We start from the raw sequence: 17641 nt of genomic DNA on the forward strand, positions 1-17641 counted from the left end.
AAAGAAATAAATGCTTTGAAGAGACACATGGGTTACATGAGGGTTAAGTCAGGGTTCAAAGTCCTCAACCATGGGTGCAAGTGGAATTAACCATTAATGGTCATGTAAGAGCCATAAGTGGTTTTGAAGACTTTAGAGGTTAATTTGTTGAACACACAAAGCATTAATTGCTTTTCAAAGACTTTGGAGTCTTTGAGAAGTGACTCCAATTTGCTTAGGAATGTGACAATATTTAGGGGATGAATTAGGTTAATGAGGAAGGGTTTAGAAGAATCTAGAAGGGGTTTAAGCATGCAAGTGGATTTTGTAGGAAAATGCAAGTGGGAGGAATTTTGGTATTTTCAATTAAAATAAAATCATTTATTTCAATTAAATGGTGTAAGTTGCATTTGGATAAATATTTAAATAAATATTAATTTATTTAAATGAGAAAAAGAAGATAAAACATTAAATGCTTGAAGACTTTGAGGGAAACCATTAAAGGCTTAAGAAGACTTTAAGGGAAGCCATTAAGTTTGAAGACTTTAAGGGAAACCATTAAAGGCTTAAGAAGACTCTAGAAATAAGCCATTAAGTTTGAAGACTTTAAGGGAAACCATTAAAGTCTTAAGAAGACTTTAAGGGAAGCCATCAAGTTTGAAGACTTTAAGGGAAACCATTAAAGGCTTAAGAAGACTCTTAGAAGGAAGCCATTAAGTTTGAAGACTTTAAGGGAAACCATTAAAAGTTTCAAGTGGGTGAGGATAAATAGGATTTTAAATAAATAATTTATTTAAAATAGTTGTGCAACTTGCATTTGTAGGAAAATGCAAGTGGGTGGAGGATAAAGGTGATTTAAATAAATGATTTATTTAAAATAGTTGTGCAACTTGCATTTGTAGAAAAATGCAAGTGGGTGGAGGATAAAGGTGATTTAAATAAATGATTTATTTAAATGTGAGAGGTGGGATTTTGAGGGAATTTAAATAAATATTAATTTATTTAAATGTGAGAGAAGATTTAATTAAATAAATATGATTTATTTATTTAATTAATGGTCTGAATTTGGTTAAGTGAATTAAATCAAATAAATTGAATAATTTATTTAATTAATAGGAAAAGAGGGTTAAGATGAATTAATTAAATATATTAATTTAATTAATTATTGATTGATGGTTAAATAATCAAATAAATACTAAATATTCATTTAATTAAGTGGACAGATTTATGTGACTATAATTGCATTTCTATTTAGTTAGTTAGGCCAACTTGGGTGATATCCTAGGCTTAAGTAGGTTATATATAGTCTAGGTGACAAGTCTTATAAATTATCATAATATTGCAAAGTGTGTTCTCATTAGAGCTATTTGGAGGTTTTTCCCTCAAAGTGACTTATTAGCACTCGTTGCATCTAGGTGATGCTCCTAGTGGTGAAGTATTGGAACTTCTCGAAAGGTCACCCATCCCAGTACTACTACACAAATAATTATTTGAGAGTAGTTTCTCTTTCATCATTTTCTCTTGAATTACATCAATTTTGTCAAGTACAATTGTTGGTGAAGATCATCTTGTTTCGATGGCAACTAATTCTCCTTGAAATCTGAACATTTATTTAATGAAATGGGATTGTTGATGGTTTTGCATCATAAGTTTTGTAAAAAGAGGTATGTTTTGTTTCCTCATGGTATGCAATGATCACAAGCTACACATAAAATGAAATTGGGAAAAAAAGGCTAAGCAATTTTATAAGCAAATGTAAGTTGCAAGTGCAAATTGAAATTCTACAAACTTTACTAACGTCATCTATGCTTGGGTAGGGTCGTCGACCAGACGATCCAAAAGTAGAATTTTCTTTTTGTCAGACATTATAGTTGAAAATGCTAAGATAGGAGAACTATTTGTCAAAATTCCTTAATTGAGCTGCCATTTCATGGAGTAAGTAAAAACCAATCTTAGTGATGTTTACTAATGTGTTTCATGTGTTTACTGAGATATAGAATACAAAGAGGAAAGGGTTGGTATGTTACGTTACTTCACTTTTTTGTCTGCTAAAGTGAGACCACTAGTTTAGCAAATAGGAAGTTGTGAAACCATCATAGTAGTGATGTAAGTATCACCCTAATTCTAAATTATTGGGACAAACATCTAAATATTGCGACAAATGATCGTATTGTCATATCAATTGTGCCACCATTGTTTATGATTGACGATTTTTAAATTAATAAAATGTGAAGTTTGAAGAGTTAGAATAAAGTGAAATCATCACAGTGGCACGATATAATCATTATGATAATTCTAAGCTATTTGCACAATCATCCAATTATTGTGACAAATGATCATATTGTTGTATCGTGTCACAATTGCTTATGGTTGATGATGATTATATTCATAAAATGTGAAGTTTGAAGAGGTAGAATGATTATCAAAAGGTACATAGAATTAAGGGGATTAGTACATACATGTTAGTGAGACACAATCAATTAAGGGATTTGTCTGGCTATTCTAACTAGTTACCATATTTATGTTGTAATGGTGTTTCAAGTGTTATAAATCTATCATTGGATTCCAAAATTTGATTCATGTAATAATGTGCAAAAATAAGTATCTACAAGGAAGAAACTCACTATTTAAGGGCTTTGTATTGTACTAAGTAGAACTCAAAGCCAAACAATTGTAAATTTCAGTCCGCACTAAAAGAACAAACCTTGTGAATTAAGTTCGCATTAAAGTACCAAATCAAATCTTCATTAAGAAACTCGCTTTTTAAGGATTTTGTATTGTAAAGCATTTAAGATGTATATAAAGAGTACATTATAAGATTGAAACTTAGAAACAACCATTTATGAAGTTCAATCCAAACCCAAAGACCACACTAGGCCTTTAGTAAGAAACTCACTTTTCAAGGACTCCATACTACACTAGTAAAAGTAAGACATGTAGAAGAGTAACACCTATAACGTATATATCTAGGAATTAAACTATAAAATTAGAATGCAATTAAATACTTATATATCTTTGAGTAAAGAGAAACATAAATCTTTGATAAGAACTCTGCCTTTTAAAACATTACTAATTTTGTATAATACTTTCACAAATACTTAAATCGCTCACAATACTTATAATACAATTTTGAACTATCTTTCAAACCAAATAATTTAATAATCAAAGATATATTTCTTTAAAATAAACTTATTTTTAACATTAATAAACTACAAAAAATATTATAAATTATATAACTGTTAAATATTTAAATAGAGCACAATTAAATAATTTTAATAGTACATAAACACCTTTAACATTTTCTATTGCTTCTAGTAGGTGTGTTCTACTCATACATTGCCAATCCGAAGACTAATTATACATTGGCTAGAATCTAAAATTGACAATTCAATGAAGATAGAATGTTGACATAGACAACTTCATCACTTTTAAGTTTATCAATCTAAGAAGTAGGGGAGAGGGCCCTATAGTGGAGTGGAGTCCAATATAAGGGATGGTAGTTGAGCAAAATGGGCATATTAGTGTAGCATTAAAACAATCATGTCAATACTTATCCCCAAAAAGATTTTAGTAAATATGAAAAACTATGATAAAACATTTATGTCACATCAATGGGCCAATCATCATGACTGCACAACTATGGGTCTTACTTTTTTTTAGACCATTTAAACACCTCAACAAAAAAACATACTGATATGATATCATTTTCTAACATATAGACTTGAAATCAAATTTTTGAAATAGAAAACAGGACAAATAAACAGCTTGTACAAAAGTGAAAATGTTTATAAATATCTACATGCAAAATTAAAATACTCCACTAGAAGGCTCTTTCTCCTGAACATTTTCTCAAAATGTTTACTTGAAACACTTTCCAGACGTTAAGATTCTACTTTATCACGTCTCCCTACCGCATTCCTCTAACATCTGCACCACTTTTCTCATACAAGGCCGACGGTTTGGCTCTCTGTTCGTGCAAATCAAACCCACCCGTAAGACGCGTAACATTTGTTCCACACAATTATCCTCTACAGCACGCTCATCTACCACTACCATCTCTCCTCCATCTGTCGAAATTTTAGACCATATCCAACGCACGAAGTCCACGCTCTCTCTGGGCTCCACCTCACCATTGGCTTTCCTCCCGCTCACCAGCTCTAACACTACCACCCCGAAGCTATATACGTCACTTTTCTCATTCACCCTTAGCTTCTCCACATATTCTACATACCACATATTGCGGGATAATTTTTTTGAAAAATAACATAGTTTTTCTAGGGAAAAATAATTTATTTAGAATTTGAAAGAAGAGAAAGTGTTCATACCAGGGGCTATATATCCGTGCGACCCTACATAACTAGACACCGTATACTCTTCGCCCAACATATCAAGCACCCTCGATACGCCAAAATCTGCAATCTTAGCCATAGAATCCTCGTCCAGCAAGATGTTGCGAGACTTCACATCCCTGTGCAATATTGGAGGGTAGCAATCATGATGCATATAACTCAGCCCACGAGCTGCTCCAAGAGCGATCTTATAACGCATTGGCCATGGCAGCGCCATTTGTGGTCCTGGGCCACCATGCAGATGGTCGAACAAGCTGCCGTTGGGCATGAACTCGTATACCAACAGCTTGAAATCGGACTCTTCACTTGAAATGCAACAGAGAAGCTTCAAGATGTTGGTGTGCCGGATGAGTCCCAACGTATCTACTTCCACTTCCACTTCCACTTCCACAATTTTATTATCTTCTTGCTCACCTATTCTCTTGAATCTTCCTGTTGATCTGCTCATGTTTCCGATCTTCTTAACGGCTACTGCTTTCCCATTGGGGAGAAAGACCTTGTAAACTTTTCCAGCACCTCCGGATCCAATCACTTTAGCCTCCTTCAAGTTGTGGAAGATGTATGATTCGTCCACATCTATTTGGTGGAATTGAGTTAATTTCCACGATGGCGTCCTGCTTCGCTTCCTGAAAAACAAGCAACACAGACAAATGGAGCACAACGTGACGGTCAAAACCGGTACCAGAATGGTAGCTAAACTCTGAGGTGACAACTTATGAGGAGAGGAACACGGTGGTAGCATCAAATTCTGACCTCCGCATAGCTTCGGATTGCCTAGAAAACCCTCCTTGTAAGCCAGAATGTCGAGAGCGTCAGGAATGCATCCAGACAAGTCATTGTTGGAGACATTGAAAACAGTCAGCTTCAGGTTTCCTAGCTTGGGCGGAATTCCGCCAGAAAGGAAATTGTTTGAGAGATCAAGACTGTTCATCATGCCGTTTAGAGCTGCAGGGATTTCGCCTGTAAGTCGATTGTTACCCAAATTGAGCTGACTGAGTTTCTTTAGCAATGTTATTTCCTCGGGAATTTCTCCTGACAGAAAATTATGGTCCAGCTGGAGAGTACTGACCAAACTTAAGGCCCCGAGCTCGTGGGGAATTGGGCCTAACAAACGGTTGTTTCTGGCTTGAAACACTTGAAGATTTATCAGCTGTCCAAGTTGTGCAGGCATTCTTCCTTCGAACCGATTGTTGCTTATCTCCAACGAACTCAGATTCCTCGCTTCACCGATTGCAGCTGAAATCTGGCCTTCAAACGTATTGTTGCTGAGAGACAATTCCTTGAGATTGGAAGCACCCCAGAGCCCAGGAGGAATCTCACCGCTCAACTGGTTGTTGTCGACGTGGAGAAGCACTAGAGATTTACAGTATTCGAAGGACGAAGGCAGACTACCGTTGAAATTATTTGAAGTGCCATGAAAGCTATATAGCGCTCCTCCCCGACACAGATTCTTTGGCAGAGGGCCTTCCAATTCATTTCCCACCACATCAACAAGAATGATATTGGAGAATGTACCCAAAGTCGGGGGCAACCATCCATTGAGCTTGTTGCCAAACAGCTTCAAGTAGCTCAAGCACCGTAGCTTGCCGAGCTCAGCAGGTATCTCTCCGGTCAGCCGATTGCTAAACAAAAACAGAGTATTCAAATAGGTGAGATTGGAGACTCCGTCGGGAATTGTGCCGTGAAGCTGATTGTCGCTAAAATCCAAGATAGATAAGCTCCTCAATTGGCCAATGTCTGCCGAAATTTGTGCAGACAAATTGTTGTCAAAGAGATACACTTCTCTCAAATTTGAGAGAGCCATTAAACTGGTAGGGATCTCACCCGAGAGATGATTCAGCGACAAATCCAACTCCTCCAGCTGCGTTAAATTGCCCAAGAAAGTCGGGATTCGGCCCAGAAGACTACAGTTCTATAGCCATAACTGCTGCAGTTGCTTTAAATTGCCAAGCTCTGTGGGTAACACACCAGGACGCAGAGGATTATTGTCAAACGTGAGGTTCTTCAGAGACTTCAGATTCCCGACAAAATTAGGGAATGGTCCACTCAAACTATTTTTGTGGAAGAAGAGAGCTTCGAGCTTTGGAAGCATTCCAAAGGCTGGAGGAATGGGGCCACTGAAAGCATTATGCGCCAAGTTCAACTCTCTCAACTTACTCAATTCGGAGATTCGAGCGGGCAACGTTCCAGCGAAATGGTTGTGTGACAAATCGAGCTTCTGCAAACGCTTGCAATGCAAGAGGCCGTTGGGGAAGGGACCAGTAAAAGCATTGTGTTGGACAGTCAACACGTTGAGACGGGAAAGACCGCATATGGTGGAAGTCAAGTGGCCAGAAATTAAGAACCCCGTGAGATCAACAGTGGTAACGGTATTGAAAGCATCACAGGAGATTCCTTGCCAAGTACATGGGGTTTGGTGAGACTCATTCCAGTCGCTCAAAGCATTCCGCGTGTCCCTACAATCTGCCTTTTTAATTTTAAGCAGAATAATGCCATCTTGGGAAAGGGAAGTGCAGTAGAGAAACACAAATAAAAAGCTGAGAATCCAGCAAAAGCAAGTGAGAAAGCGGATGGATACCATTGCTGTTATAATTCTCAGGAAAAGCTCTCCTTGCAGAAATGTCTAGAAAATTCTCAGATTTAAGGCTCGTTTATTGATTGTCTTTCTTCGCAACGTCCAAACTTTTGGACTACTACCGCTGATTAGTAAGCAGAGAAAGAAGAATTTGTTGGACTACTACCGTTGATTAGTAAGCACAGAAAGAAGAAGTTGTTGGATTTTCTTGAGTGGTGTGCCATGCGAAAAAAAGAAGAGTCGAAAGGTGTGACTAGTCGACCAGTATAAATGGAAGAAGTTGTTGGATTTTCTTGAGTGGTGTGCCATGCGATAAAAAGAAGAGTCGAAAGGTGTGTGTGACTAGTCGACCAGTATAAATGGGGGCGTGAATAACCCGTTCAAAAGAGCGTAGATGACTCGCTAAAAGTCAGCGTCAAGTCTACCCATATTGCCGTATTTATTATTATTTAATTGAAATTCAAAATCATATTATTACTCAATATCAATTAATTTATAAATTCAATCAAATGGAGATCTAAAGTGATGGATAGATAATAGGTATTAAAAATATTTTAAATTTGTATATTAATAGAAAATTATTCTCTCTAGATGTAATTATAAAATATAATATTTTCTAATTTTAGTCTTATAATTTGTAGTAATAGTGAAAATCTTATATTTAAAGTAAGGAGGTATCATAGATGTCTTTGGATGGTTTGTTTTGAAGAGGTCCAATAGAATTCATCAAAGAAGTGGAATAGGGTGGAGGGGTCATTAGATTCAAATGTGGAGAATTGTAGAGAGGTAGGGATAAAGAGAGAGGATTGAAAATATGTGTTGGTCCTCAAATCAACAAATTGAAAAATTCTATGAGTATGCCTTGCTCAATGATCAAATCTTCCAATTGATTTGACCAACTAATAGAGTGAACCTTTCAAGGTTGCTAACTCCCTACTTCAGGCTCTATAGAACCTAGGTGGGTGTACCTACTCACCAATTGATTCTCTTACTCAGTGCTTTTTATAGCAGATTTGTATATTATACTTTCTACTTCTGTTGTTTATCTCAAAGTGGCATATATCTTTGGGATAAATTATCTTACTATTCTGATTAATTTTAACTTCAATATGATTATGTTATCTTTACTTTTTACTCCTATTCTCTACTTCTGCTTCCTACTAACATAAAAAATAAAAATGGAAAAAGGGCACGCTAAAAATGGGAGACAAAATGATGGAAATTGATGAAGATTTAATTGCTCAAGCCACGGGTCTCACAAGAGAAGGGTGTAACTTCTACAGAGATAGGAAAGTTAGCAAGGAAGCAATTGAAAGATACCCGACCACCGAGAAGGAGAAAAAACGACTGGTAAAGTTGAGCAAAACTTACTACCCGCCTAGGGCTTTTGCCAAACTCTGGTGGGAGGTTCTCTTTGTCTTAATGCGTTATATCACTCTAGATGGGAGGTTCACGAAAGTTTATGGTTATCACTTTGTTCTGTTAAATCACTTTAGGCACAATGAAAAGGTTAACTTCCCTTATTTTCTGCTCTGTTCTATGAACGCCACCATCAAGGCATACAAAGAAAACCCAATGGGTGATACTGCTATGCACCAAGGCTTTATGGTCCTCATTTATGACCATATTAAGTGCAACCAAATAGCTCAGATGCAGCCCTCTGTGGATTCTGAGGATGAGGGGTCTGACCCAGCCTTCTCAGAGGAAGAGGATTCTGACAGTGACCCTTCGACTGATACAGAGGACATCATGGATGTCTTGGACTATGAAATTGGGAAGAAGAGGAGTTACGCCAAAACAAGACCTTCATCCTCTAAGGGCAAAAAGCCTAAAGGTAGATCCCAGATAAGTATTTCTTCAGAAGAAGAGGCTTTAGATGAATCTAAGGAGGAAAGCCCTCAAGGGCTGCTGAAGACGAAAACAAAAGCTAATACCTAGACCAAGAAAAAGCACAAGAAGAAAGAGGAGATTGTTAAGGAACTGGATGTCCATCGACAGGAAAGTGCCCTGGACGCTGATTAGAATCTGGAAAAGGAGACCATGGGAGAAGCTCTTAGGGTTGTTGACACAATCATCACCCGACACATTCCTAAAGAGGAACAGGCAACCCCTGGAAAAACTAACCCCCTTGCTAACCCTCCCCCTGAGGGAATGAAAGGCTTCATGGAAACTATGGAGTGGCTTTTTAATGGTTACAAGAAAGCTGTGGATGAAAATAAAAAACTCTGCAATAGAGTTTTGATCTTGGAAACCATTAATACTGGGGAAGGAAAGACCATGGCCAACTATATAGAGGATCTGAAAAACACCATAGCTAAAGCCGAAAACATAAGGGATGCCTTCAATCCCAGGTTTGAAAAAATTGAGAAGGATTTGCTGGAAAGGAATAAGCTTGCTGATGCTAACGACCAAACTCTCTCAGATACTGTTAACAAAGTTGGCAAAATTGAGGAGTGTTTGAAGAGCATTGCTGAACAGAGCCTTAGCATCTTGAAGATTTCAGCTAACAACACCAACACCCTTATTAGCAAGTTGGATGAAGAAAAGGAAATCCTGGACATTGACCCAGAAACTGAAGGAACAAGGGAAGTTCAAGGTCCCAGAACCCACACAAGAGGCAAAAAGAAGGAAAAGAAACCCAACAAGGATCTGGAAGACCTTAAAGCTGTTGGGGCCACTTACGACGAGCTGGTGATAAAGGCGGAGGATCTGTTGAAGAAAATTACTGTGTAGCGCCTTCTTTGTTTCTTTGTTGTTGTTAGTTTTGCTATCCTTTTTGGTTGCTAGCTTTTTGCCAGTCTTTATGTATGCGGTTCTTATTAGCTGGACTTTATGGTGTTTATTTTTATTTCCTTTGTTAAAGGTTTCGGGTCCTGAAAACCTATTTTTTTAATTAATCAGAACATAAAAAATAAAACTAAAAATGAATTGATTGATCTTGAATTGAATTTTATATGCAACTAGACTAGTGCCTTATTCCTTTTGGACAATAGAGTCATTCACTTGCAAACCCTATGTATAACTCTGAAAGAATTTTTTTAAATCCTCCCTTGGATGGATCTGTCAATTACCTAACCCTCAATGTTACAATTAGATGTCTTTGATTACAACTAGTCTGATTTAATTTAACTCTCGCAGAAAGACCAATCAAAATAAAATGCAAATATCCGCCTTTTGTCTCAAATGCACTCTAGATTTTTCTAACTTGCAATTACAACAAAATATTCACACAAGGATTTAAGATAACAACCACTTGCTTCAAATGGTTATGACAAAGAACTGATCTAAAGAGAAATTTACTACAACACAATAGAGAAAAATGAACACTAACTATATTTTATTTATTCATATCTGATGATATTTTACCAATTTTTTTTTTTTTTAATATATGGGTCAGTGCAAGAAGATGAGTCCACTTTTTGGCCAAAAAGTGGAAGTGTTTTCCCTGATTTTCAAGTTTTGTCTCATTTGAGCTTAAATTTTGAAACACTTGGATATTGAATCTTGGAAAAAGTCAGTAATATAAAAAATAGCCCTCTGAGTCTACTTTCCAAATATGTAATTTATTTTAATACCCACATAATAAAAAATAACTTTTTGAATGGAGTTCTAAAAACTATGTTTTAAAAATGTATGTTTCAGGACCATACCATGCATGTGTATGACCCACACTTTTTGACACAATTCAAATTATTTTCTCAAACCCTTTTGGGAAATGGTTTGTAACACAATGAAGATTGATGAACATATTTGTTTGTATTTTTTTTTAAATTATTTTTATATTAATTTTTTAATGACTATAATTATCTTTTTAAAAATTTAACGTGTACGACCCACATAATTTGACGTAAACTTAACATTTTTGATTTTTTTTAAAATATAAAAGAATTTTGTGTAGATTGATGGCATAAATTTTTTTTTCAAAATTCATTAAAATAAAAAAGTTATTAAATTAACAAAATTAGTTAATATTTCAAGTTTATGAATCCGATTTAGTATTTAAATTAAATGAAAAATAGTTAAAATAATCAATTTTTTGAAAAAATTACATATTTAAAATCTAGATAGTATAATTTGAAATGGGTTTTAATTTCGTATAAAAATTCTCTAATTAGAGGCACGTAAACTATTTTAGAAGTTCATATTTGTGCTTTCATTCATGGAGATTTGAATTTGCAGGTCCATGTCTCAGGTGTGGCCATCCCAGGCCTATCCCAGACCTAATCCCAAGGCAAGTGGTGGGTTGTGAAATCAACTTCCAAAGAACGGGCCCCCGTTTTGAAAATGGGGGCCCGTTCGTTCCTAAAATTACCATTTTTGTCCAAAAATAAAAAAATGCGCCCAAAAAAATGGGTAAAATCGGATTTAAAAAAGGGAGCCTGTTTCGTTTTCAAGCGGGCATGCACGAAAAAATGGGTAAAATCGGATTTAAAAAAGGGAGCCTATTTCTTTTTCAAGTGGGCCCCCATTTGAGAACAAAATGGGGGCCCTTTAGTTTCGCCTCGAGCCCTCGTTACTTTTTGCCTCGAGGGCTCAAAACAAAAATGGGCCCCCGTTTCTAAGAGCGCGTTTTCCAACGCGCAGACTTCCACCAATTTGTGACCCATTACCTCACACTTACCCATATCTATTACCATTTATTCCTTTCTCCCATTTAATTTTTTACATATAAACACCATATGTTAGGGTTACATCGTTTCATTTCATCCATCACATCTCTTAGTTTGGCGGCTTTCTAACAATTCAATCACTGTAGGTAACTGTCTTTCATTTCGGTATAGGTTATATCGATAAGTAACCACCAGCTTGATTTTGTTTTTCAGATTAACTATGACAAACACATCTTGGATGATGCCTATCAGTGTTACTTTCATTATCGACATATCTAAAAGTTGTCTTCTCGACTTCACAAGTCATCTCGATGAAGGTTTTGCCTTTGAATTTGCTGTGAGTTATCATGATCTCATTAGTTATACCAATAAGGATTCCTTCTCCATTTTACTTTTATCGCCATAGATTTCCCCGATATTGATTTCTCAGTCATAAGTTTATAATCGAGATAGCTCTCCCGATATTATTCTATCTATTTACCATCAGGATAGTTTTAATGATTGGAACCCTGTTGATGTGCTATTCCAACTTCATAAGCTATTTCAATGAGCCTGCATAATACATTCTTTTATATTTTCTTTCATTGGGATAACTTGATGAATAATGATGAACAATAGATACCCTAACTGGTACTAAGAGTGGGGGGGGGGTGAATCAGTACATACAAAAATTCTCTCTATAACTTATCAAGTTAAAACAATACTAACCGGTTGTCATCATCACTGAACTTAACCATGGCAATACTGGTTAAACACAGTAAGACTTCAGACAGTCAAAACCAGTAAAGTTGAATACTTCAAATACATTCAATACTTGATAACTACTTCACCCATAAACATATGCATCTGGTATATCAACAATACCATAACCATTAGCTCTGCATGCATAATCACTTAAACAAAGAATACTTAATCATCACATGAAAATGTACAACTCATGATACAATTTTTTCACGTGGAAACCCAAATGGGAAAAACTATGGTGGGGATGAATACCCACAAGCTTATTTTGAACTCTTTTGAAGCTTGCTCTGTTAGGAGCCTAGTCTGGTTAAAGACTTTACAATAAGGTTTTGTTAGGAACCGATCCTGTTAAAGATCACCCGGTTAAGGGATGACTATATACCTTGTTAAAGGTTACATTGCTAGAGGATTTAAAGAACTCAATGAACTTGAGTCACCTAGTTAGAGGATTTGCAGTAAGCTTGTTAAAGCTACCCGACAAAGGGATTTTCCTTCTATTGAAATGGTTAGAAGACAACAAGCAAAACTTTGATCTGATAACAACACTACATGCCAAGGTAGATCCTTTTCAGTTCCTCTACTCTGCAATCACACTCTGCAGTTTTCCACTCACTGGTCTGGCAAGTATCTCATCACTCAGATACACACACAAAATTTGCCAACAAATTACAATAACAAACATCATCGACCTTATAGACAACAATTAGGTCGGTGGCATAAACCCTAAACCCTAATCATTTAGGTTTACATTTATAGGCGGTCCAATCCTGACCATCCAAACACTTTACATAGAATGAAACAATCTCGAATAGATCACAAGTCATTCTGCATCGTCCATTCTTCACCGCACATGGGAATTAGTAACCCATCACACTCTCTTCTCATACCGCTAAGAAGAATGATCATTCGCGAGGTAGACATTTAATGCAGTCGATCTTCACATGCAATATCCTCAAGGAAATCTTTCACGCATGCAAAAGTGACGTGGAATCTTTATCTCATCCTCATCTCTTCACTAACTCATCACAGAATGTCACCAGTTGCATTGCACAAGCTAGATTGCCAAACCGGAAACCCTAGAGCTGAGACTAGCAACCGTTAGTCACACTTAGTGAAACCCTGACACCGGTTCACTACATCTCTTCATACCGGTTCACCAACTTCTTCCAATCTTCATATCGGTTCACTTGTACTTATCGACATCAATGAAAACATACATTATCATCATATCATCATGCCGGTTCATCATATGCCAACATAACTTACACCATCTGGATAGCCTTTTGAACTTACCCCGATCTTATATATAATTCCAATAGGATTTGTATGGGCATGATGTATTCCAAAATGTGTGTGTTGGGATAGATTACTCCATCGACATTACAATATACCGCTTCTCCTCCTTTGGTGGTTATTCCGATAGGCATCTCAACTATCGCGTTCGGTATAACTATACCGATGTAATTCTTATCGAGATATCAAGATCACAAAAAATTGTTGTTCCTCCTTTATCAATTATTTTGACATGCAATCAAGACTTCATGTTCAACATTGCTATCCCAATGTCCATGTTCAACACTGATTTATTGGATCAGGTTAGCTATCTCGATATAGATATCTAACATTGATTTATCAGATCGGAATAGCTTTTCTGATATATAAATGAAATGTTGATTGGTGAAGGTTATTTTACTGATCTTTTTTGGGTCTACTAGGGATTATTCACATAGGATTTAGGGCATAATGGAGATAGCATGTGGGATTTTATAATAGGTAAAATAAAACTTCTGTAGCTTCAACCTTTCACTTTCTTAAATAAAGAAGCTTGGTGATGACTGACATGCCAGGGGTACTAAGTATTATTATGAAATTTTGAGGTTTCAACAAGATGTAGAGGGCAAAGGAGTGAAAGAGAAAGATGGAATAAATTAGGAGGGAGTGGATTGAAAAGACATGGGGGATGAGGGATTCAAATTATTCGACATGAAGAGTGGCATTTAGGATGGGGATGGGGGATATGAGGTAGAGATTTGGGATATGAGTTGGCATTGAGGGAAGCTTTGGGTAAGGGATTGATTTTCCTTATCACCCCAGGGTTCAAGAGAAGAAATATAAGATGGAAGAAGGTTGGCTCCGATACTTAGGAGGTACCTAACAATGACATCTTTTTCTTGGCTTAAGAAATGGGAAATGATTTCTTTGTGAAGGGGATGATCATTGTATATACACGAAGGAGTGGCAAGGGAGATTGTATCATGTGGCTCTTGGTTTTGATTTATAGTGGATGGGAGATTAGTTCTTGTGGAAAGATTGGCTAAGGAAATTTCATGAAATGATGGAGGGAGTTTAGCTTGGTTCATAAAATCCCATTATTGTGATAGGGATAATTCTCATCTTGATCAATAAATCTAGAATTTCCATTGTCATCAAGGAATGGAGACATGATATTGGGTTAGATTAGGATGAGAGATGGAAATGGATGATATAGGAATAAAAAGAGGGCATGACCTCGAATTAGAATAGACGAAAGATCTTAAAATTTATTTTGATATTAAAGGATCTTAGGGTTGACATACTAATTTTAAGTTTTAGATGTGATTAAGATCATATTTGGAGGAAATAGGTTAGATGGAATTGGACCGACTAAGATAATAATAGGATTATAAGATGGTTGGATAAGGTTTAAAAATTTGGGAATAAATTAGAAGATTTGAAACTTAATTGTTGATGAGGATGGGAGTTGATTAATATTAGGATAATAATTACATGTAAAAATTGGATTAGAAGAAATGATTTAAGATAATTGAATGAGTAGATGAGAGATTATGATGATGGAGAAGATTAGGTGATTATTATTGGGGATAAACATTGGATGGATTCAAGAAGATTCATGTTTGGATTAAGAAGATTAGATGTAAATTAAAAGAACGATGAGGACTTGAGGGAAGAATAAACAAACACCAAACTATGTAGGTTTTGAGTAACATCTAGGCATATATTAAAAGGGAGATTATTTGAGAGAAAAAGAGTAAGATTAGAAGATGGATAAATATGTATTCTGGATTGAAAATTTGATTTTGGATTGAAGCTTAATTTGGGTAAAAAATTAAAGTGTTAGATCTTGTAATTATTTTTATGATTTTAGTAGTCATATCATGCAAGGTGTTGTGTGAAATGGGTGTTTTACTAACTAATTCATCACCTAATTATTATTAACACTTATTACTTAATTCTACTTATGATACACATAAGATAGTTATTAAGTTAAATATCTCAACCTATAAGATTAAGATACATATATCATAATATTATGCAATCTTATGTTCAACTTTGCCTATATAACCAAGTGGTTCCTTTTGTGATATGAATTCATTAAATAAATCTATGATTTGCACGATTTGATACAATAGCATTATTCTTTCATAATTAATATCTTTTGTTCTTTCATAGAAGTTCTTAGATCTTGGCTGGTTATATAATCTTTATCAAAATATTGTATGGTATAAAGCAGTCTATACCAACTCTTACATAAGGTTTGTCCAAAACCTAAAACCATGTATGACTTTTAATCTTCAAGTTTTTGTGCTCTATATTTCTAAAATGTTGATGAACTATTGAATAAGTGAAAACTCACTGAAGCCATTTTGTAAGTGTCTTCTACTTCATTGTTTAACTATCCCTTCTAGTTAGGCTATCAATCAAGACATTCTCCTCACTGATTGAACCATAAGCCTCTAAATATTATTCCTTTAATGGTTTTGTATCCCCCATTTATTATCTATAGGTTAACTTCTAATTGCATAACACATAGGCTACTAAAGTGCAACTTTATTCAAGACATGTGCACTTGAAGTTACACTCTTGCAATTTGAAGACATGTGTCCTTAAGAAGTATTTCAATATTGGGAAAAACCCACTAAATAGATATCATTAATTTTTAATTGGACACCTTCATTGGTCCCAAATATTCAATCACATATACTCCTAAGGATTTGGGTGGGTTAGGCTTTATCATACTTAGCTAGTTGGTAGCACCCCATTATAGTAAAAGATCTCTACAAAGTGTGGTTTCATATATGAGACCACTCATTTTTGTTTTTAGATGAGAAATAATATTTAATACATTATATGGGTAAGCGAACCAATATGGGGGACCAAAAAGGGGTCTTAAGTGGCCACTTTTTTCTGAAATCAAGAAAATATGATCCCAGATGAGAAATTGAAGATAATTACACTCAAAATTTGAAGATGCAATAAGAAGAGTTGTAGTGGTTCAAATCTACTCTCTAAAATACCATATATATTTTTTAAATGGTGAAGATTAAGGGGTTCAAAAAAGTTTTCCACACAAAGTGGTCCTATTTTTATCAATTTGTTAGTTTTTACATCTCTTGACACTCTCTCTCATCCTGATGATGGATCACAAAGTGTGATCCGAAATATTGATGCAAAAAAGATAGACACAATCAAATCCAGAAGAAACTTAATGAATCAAATAACATAGTGTTGAATGTGGCACCCCCTTAAAATGTTCTCTTTTTTTAATATTTAAAAATTTCTCTAGTTAGAAATTAGCTAACACCATGTAGTTTATGTCCAATTTTTCTACTAAATTTTTAATGAATGTATAGTTTTTTGCTAATTTTTGAAGTAGATCCATCCCAAAAAGCAAAAAATTGAGCATGGTCCCCCTATTTTTTTATAAACTAATTAAAAATATATATTTTTTAATATGTGAGGAATGGAGTGTAGTTTCTAAAAATTATAATTTGTTTAAGAATTTGACAAATGAGTAAAAAGTTATATCTAAAATACAAGATATTGGTTTTTGACAATAAGTGGGCATACAAATAAAAGAAATTAAAGATGAACACTTAACTTACTCAAAATGTGAAAAAAAATTACATGGTTAGATAGATAAGAGCCAACTTAATATCATCATGGTATTTTTTAAAACTTTGCATTGAACCATGTGCAAACTTGATAGAGAGCACGCGTGAAAATGTGTGAATGTTTTTTACAATTTTGGGTGTTAAAATGGTCATCTAACCCTTTGGGTTGGATACCCAAGGCAAATCCAACCCAAAGGGTTGGAAATTCTCAATGCAAACACAAATGCGAATGTGCATTATAACACGCTCATGTTATGACTTGGTAGTGGACGAGCATGTATTTTGAAGGATAATTTTTTTTTTCTTCTCATCTTTTCCTACAACTTAGACTCATTGTTTTCATTAAAGTTTTCTTATACTTTAAGTTATATTTCATGTATATATTGGTAGGATGTTTGAGAGTGATTTAATATCTCTAGGAGTTATAATGCAAATTCTAGATTTTCAAAGATCATATCATTTTTAGACAACAAAAGTTTAGTAATAGATAAT

At 35.2% G+C, this 17641-nt stretch overlaps 1 protein-coding gene across 1 annotated transcript; it reads right to left on the reverse strand.

Moving 5' to 3' along the window:
• Positions 1-3705: 3705 nt before the first annotated feature.
• LOC131077192 (receptor-like protein kinase HSL1) lies at positions 3706-6134 on the reverse strand. The gene is made up of 2 exons (XM_058014626.2): positions 4305-6134; positions 3706-4202 (listed from the first exon to the last, which is right to left on the reverse strand). Exons 1-2 carry the CDS (start codon positions 6130-6132, stop codon positions 3877-3879), a joined length of 2154 nt encoding a protein of 717 aa, XP_057870609.2. The 5' UTR covers positions 6133-6134; the 3' UTR covers positions 3706-3876.
• Between the last annotated feature and the right edge of the window lie 11507 nt (positions 6135-17641).

The sequence above is a fragment of the Cryptomeria japonica genome, chromosome 10 (genome assembly GCF_030272615.1).
Source record: "Cryptomeria japonica chromosome 10, Sugi_1.0, whole genome shotgun sequence".
NCBI classification, from domain to species: domain Eukaryota; kingdom Viridiplantae; phylum Streptophyta; class Pinopsida; order Cupressales; family Cupressaceae; genus Cryptomeria; species Cryptomeria japonica.

Excerpts from the sequence above, each read along its gene's own strand:
- LOC131077192 (XM_058014626.2), bottom strand. The coding sequence starts at position 6,132 with ATGGCTCTCTCAAATTTGAGAGAAGTGTATCTCTTTGACAACAATTTG. Across the intron at positions 4,203-4,304 it reads GCACGGATATATAGCCCCTG|AATATGTGGAGAAGCTAAGG; the intron begins GTATGAACACTT and ends TGTGGTATGTAG.